The sequence below is a fragment of the Theobroma cacao genome, chromosome 6 (genome assembly GCF_000208745.1).
Source record: "Theobroma cacao cultivar B97-61/B2 chromosome 6, Criollo_cocoa_genome_V2, whole genome shotgun sequence".
NCBI lineage: Eukaryota > Viridiplantae > Streptophyta > Magnoliopsida > Malvales > Malvaceae > Theobroma > Theobroma cacao.
This window is the reverse complement of record NC_030855.1, coordinates 21,241,833-21,247,832: the sequence shown is the minus strand read 5'-3', so window position 1 is coordinate 21,247,832 and position 6,000 is coordinate 21,241,833. Positions and strand designations below refer to the sequence as shown.

The window sequence follows — 6,000 nt, the reverse complement described above, 5'->3', positions numbered from 1 at the left end:
TCAAGGCTCCACCAGTATGATGGGAGAGCCTCGATTTCAAGATCCTAAAATATTTAATAAATAAAGAATTTGACTATATAAAAATTATTCAATAAAAATAATAAATACATAAAGATAATAAAAAATGATAAAAATAATATTAATAGTTCGAATATATAGTAAATAATCAATTTGTGAAAATGCAATATACAAGACATTAAATAAATAGAAAAATAATATTAAAAAATAAAAAATAATAAAAAATTTTAAAACAATAACTAATTTAAAATTAAGCATTAAATCTCAAGTGGCATAAACTATGAATTAATAAATATTATAAAAAATATGAAGACAAAGATAAAAAAAAGGATTAAATATAAATAGATAAAATAAGATTTTAGGCACTAGGTTTGAATAAAAGTTTGCCTATGAAAAAATAATAATAATAAAAAATACAACAATATAAAAAAAATAATAAGATAAAAAAGAATCAAAATAAAAATAAGTTTTTCAGTTCATTAAAAATAACATAGAATCATAACTAATTTATTTAATTATAAAAGGAAAATATAGGAGAAGTTCAAAATTAAATTGTAAAATATAAAAAATAATAATAATAAGGAATAGAATAGAAAAACGTGATAATATAAAAAATAAAATAAAATAAAATGAAAATAAAAATTAAACAATAATAAATCAAAAAAATAGATAATTGCATTAGCATAACATATATATGTTGCATCATGCATACCATTGCATATAAATATTTCTATTTTCGAGTTTAAGCCCCGATGATAGGATCTTCCGAGGATCTTGCGAAGGCGAGTATCTCTCAAAAAGTTTTATAGGTGAAAAGATGTCATCGGGTCCCACCAGTATGATGGGAGGGCTCGAGAAACATCTTTAATAAAAGGCTTTTGCCCGAATTAGGTTCATTATGCATGAAAATATTATTTTAAAAGAAAATGTACGATGACTCCGATGATGAGAATTATTTGTTGAATTTGCGAAGGTAAGTACGATGACTCCGATGATGGGAATTATTTGTCGAATTTGCGAAGGTAAGTTTCTCGGATAATTCTCTAGGTGAGAGAATACCCTAGGTCCCACTAGTATGATGGGCGGATTCGAAAAAATATCCTCGATAAAAAGGTTATTTGTCCGACATTTTTATCTCACGCCATGCATTTCATCTTGCCACCCATTTGCATTCCATTTTAAGTTAAATAGGAGATAAAATAAGAGAATAATAACTAAGGAAATATAGTGAAATTAAAAAGTAAAGCCCAATAGGATAATCTAAAAATGGTACCGTTCATGGAACGGGCGTCCCGAGGGTGCTAATCCTTCCCCGGGCGTAACCGTACTCCCAAACCTAGATCTAGAAAATCGTAGACTAGTTGAAGGTTCTTTTTGGTGGGCTTAATTTAAGGCTTCATCGATTAGAATTGAGTCAATAGGTGGCTAATCGCGCCTAGTAAAAAAGATTGGTGGTGACTCCTAGTTTAATTTTTTAGTAAGTTTTCACATCGCGTCTGGCGGTCAAGTTCTCGGACCTGCACGTTACGATAGTATGTAAAGGCTAAAGTGTTTGAAATATGGAAACTTACAAGTTTGGAACATGTCTTGAGACAAGGGCAAATGAGTCTCGATACATAGGCCATAGTGTTTTGGAAATTAGCCAAGGAGACATGAGGTTTCGAGACCCCAAAGAGAGGTCCCGATACATTGAGCATTTGCCACTGAAATTGGCAGAACTGTGTGCAGGCCTCAAGACCAAGAGAAGTAGTGTCGATACATAGAAGAACGCTCACTGTTTGAGCTTGGAATGACATTAAAGTCTCGGGACCAAAAGATGTAGTCTCGATACCTAGAGTGAATTTAGCAAAAAAATTGTAAGTGGGCATTAGTTTGAACCCCCATTAAGAGGTTAGAACCAAACCTAAACTAAATGAGAGCATTTCCCTTTAAAACTTCTAGAAATCATTGCAAACTTGTTCCCAAGGGAATTTGAGTGAAAACTAAACCGATTAGAGTGATTTTCCTACCCTATCAAGGAAGAAGGTGGTTGCTACCATAGGAAAGCTTTTGAAGTTCTAGAAAATATTCAATCAAGGGTTTAGCTGAAATTCAATGAATGAAGTCTTCCAAAGGATTTTTAACCTAATAAGTGAGTTGGAATAAAGGTGATGATCCTAGGACATTGTAAAAGACACTTGGGTGTTGTGAAAGACACCAATCGTGAAAATGTTAGAAACCCCACTAAGGTGAACCACCAATCTTGGCAAGGTTAGAAAACCCCATTAAGGTGAAGAATAGCCAAAATTCTACTTTGGTTAGCTAGGCCAAAGATAGAATTACTAAAACTTTCGTGATTGCACTTTCGAACTTTGATTTGGTGTTTGAAGTTGATTGTGATGCCTCTAATGTTGGTATTGGTACTATTCTTTCTTAAGAAGGAAGACTAGTTGCCTTTTTTAGTGCGAAACTCAATGATGCAAAATTGAAATACTCAACGTATGATAAGGAGTTTTATGCTGTTATTTGAGCCTTGGATCATTTGAGCCATTATTTGTTACTAAAAGAATTCATCTTGTATTCTAACCATGAAGCCCTCAAACACCTTAGCTCCCAACACAAGCTTAATAGGCGACATGTAGCGTGAAGTAAGTTTCTTCAAGCCTTTCTAGTTCTCCTCAAGCACAAATCAGGTGCATAAAACAAAGTAGCTGATGCTTTAAGTCATCGCCTTACTCTCATCTCTACCTTACAATTGAAGGTTGTTGGCTTTGAAGTTGTGAAAGAATTGTATGAGAAAGATCCTGAATTTGGTGAGATATGAAAATCTAATTCCCAATATCCTTATCGACAATTTCATCAACAAGAAGGGTATCTTTTCAAAGGTAACCAACTATGCATTCCTCAATGTTCTTTACGCCAATCAATTATTTGGGAAGCTCATAATGGAGAATTAGTTGAACATTTTGGGAAAGACAAAACAATGGCTCTTGTGAAAGAAAAGTTTTATTAGTGCAAGCTGGAACGAGAGGCAAAATGGCATAACTGTCCACTCATATAGCCCATCACGAGTTTTAAATGTAGTTTTCCATTCATCTCCTGGTGGCATTCGAATTTGGTGATAACCATTACGCAGATCGATCTTGGAGAAGATAATAGCACCATGCAATTGATCCAACAAATCATTAAGTCTAGGAATGGGAAAACGATACTTGATGGTGATTTTGTTCACAACATGTCTATCAATGCACATAAGTCATTTTCCATCTTTTTTTGGAACGATAAAGTAGGAACAGCACAAGGGCTAACACTTTCTCTTACCGGGCCTTTCTCTAAATGTTGTTTGACTTGATGTTGTAACTCCTTATGCTTTTGCGGACTCATGTGATAAGCAGGCTTGTTTGGAATTAGAGAACTAGGGATGAAATTAATGGCATGCTGAATATCTCGCATTGGTGGCAGTCTATGAAGTATCTCATTATGTACAACATCACAAAACTCTTTAATTATGGGTTTGACATCTTGGGATAAGGGTGAAGATACTTCATTCTTCTCACAAACTAATAAGAGGTATAAGAGGCTTGACTCACGATTAGCTTTGTTTAAGCCAGACATAGTGATTAGTGCTTTATCTTCTTCTTGTCTCTTTGGTCGGTCTTTTAGCTTTAATGGAGTCAACATAATTTTTACTCCATCCTTGATGAAGGAATAACTATTCTTGTACACATCGTGGTAAGCTCGACGATCATATTGCCATGAGCATCCCAACAATAGGTGGCATGAGTCTATTGGGATAACATCACACCAGACTTCATCTTTATACTTACTTCATATAGAGAATTGAACACAACAACGCTTCGTTACTTTAACTTTGTTTCCTTTTCTCAACCATTGTAGCTTGTAAGGATGAGGATGTACTTCAATTAGAAGTTTTAACTTTTTCACCATGTAGTTGGCAACAACATTCTCATAACTTCCACTATCAATAATGACATTACAAACCTTCCCTTAGGATGTGCACCTTGTATAGAATATGTTGTGACGAAGCCAACTTTCATCTTCAGCCATCATAGCAGTGTTGAGGTAACGACAAACAACAAGAGCTTTTCCATGGTCAACAGAAACTTCTTCTATCTCTTTGTTGTTGAATATTTCTAGCTCATCATCTACTTCTTTTAGGTTAGGTTCTTCCATAACTTCTTTTTCAACTAAGAAGATAATTCATCGATTTGGACAATTAGAAGCAATATACCAAAATCCTTAGCATTTGAAGCACGAGTAGAAGTAGTATTTTTATTGTTTGGAGTTTTGAAAAAGTTTACCTTTGGAGGTGGAATGGTTGCCGAACTCTATCTCCCATGGTTTGAGGTGAAATCTTTCTGTCTAGATGAATTCACTGAGCTTTTTCGTAATTGTTGTTTCTCAACCTTTAATGCTAATCTGATGACATCATTTAAGTTCCAATATGGTTGTAATTAAATAACATTTACAATTTCAACATTAAGACCCCTAAGATAATGAGCTACAGTTTGTTCTTCAGGTTCATGGACATCGTATTTCATGTGAAGTTGTTCGAACTTCATTGTATATTTTTCCACCGACATTGTTTTTTACATCAAGTTATGAAATTTGATAAAAATTTCTTGTTGATAATCTTAAAAAGGAACTTACTTTTGAGTTCTCGACATATCTTATCCCATGTTCTGATCTTGTTGCGATTTTCTCTTTCTCGTTGCCTTTTAAGATTTTTCGACCAAATAGAAACGTGCTTATTCAATTTAATTGCCACAAGCTTCACATATTTTTCATGAGAATATATTTGAGCTCGAAAACTCTTTCCACTGTGTAGAGCCAGTCAAAGAAGTCATTAGGATGAAGTCTTCCTTCAAACTTAGGAATGTCGACTTTGATTCTCAAATCTCTAGTAGCAGCAGCTCTCAAGTGACGAATAGATACTTCTTCATCAAAGGATAAATTTTGATGAAAAAGGTTGGTGTCATTCTCTTCATCACTAAAGCTGCTATTGTTGATTTGAGCATCATGTCTTATAAGTTGCTTTTGTAATTCTTGAATTTGCTGACGTAGTTCTACAATCTTGATCTCATGATCATTTCTTTGACTATTTTGACATCTTGACGGTACTTTATTGTATAGTGATGACGATATAGTGATGTAGAAAAAAAAAGATGATGATATAACTATGAAGCAGTAAATAAAATTACCCGAACAGGGAGTATCGAAACTTAACAGCGAACCTGAACTATGCAGTGAACAATGATCCTCTCGCTCTGATACCAATTAACGTCGGGGCATTGTAAAAGACACTTGAGCATTGTGAAAGACACTAATCGTGACGAGGTTAGAAACCCTACTAAGGTGAACCACCAATCTTGGTAAGGTTAGAAAAATCCACTAAAGTGAAGAATAGCCAAAATCCCACTAGTTGGCTAGGCCAAAGATACTAAAATCTCTTACTCTTCAAAAAGAGCCCAAAGAAATAAGCACTCCTGCTTAAGAAAATATTATTTATTAACTCTCAACTTGAATGTGAATAATAATTAAGCCTAAAAGTCCAATTTATAGTATTATAGGCCCATATCCTATAAAACTCTACTTCTAGTTATCTAATACAATTAGAATAATTAACAAAAGATTTAAATAAAATAGATGCTATATTCCAAAATAGAACATGACTAGCTTAAAGTACTAATACAAGTAAAGGAAGAATTTTATTATACCTATAGTTCTTAAATAATAATAATAATAATAATAATAATATACTCCTGTATTAGGTGAGTTGCTATAATATAGCTCAATTTTAAGGTAAGTTAAATGTACTACCAAAATTCTAAGGATTTAGACAATGACAGATTCATTTATGTGCTGGATTATTGAAGAAAGCCTCCCAAGTGAAGAAATGAGCTGAAAAAGGGGAGAATTAAGTTAAGGTAAGCATTACTTAATGGCACAGTAGCGAGTTACTAGATTTGAATTTGAATAGCT

At 33.5% G+C, this 6,000-nt stretch overlaps 1 protein-coding gene across 1 annotated transcript; it reads right to left on the bottom strand.

The window, feature by feature from the left end:
* LOC108662455 lies at positions 3,226 to 4,191 on the bottom strand. The gene is made up of 2 exons (XM_018122838.1): positions 4,019 to 4,191; positions 3,226 to 3,823 (listed from the first exon to the last, which is right to left on the bottom strand). The coding sequence occupies exons 1-2, from the start codon at positions 4,189 to 4,191 to the stop codon at positions 3,226 to 3,228; spliced, it is 771 nt and encodes a 256-aa protein (XP_017978327.1).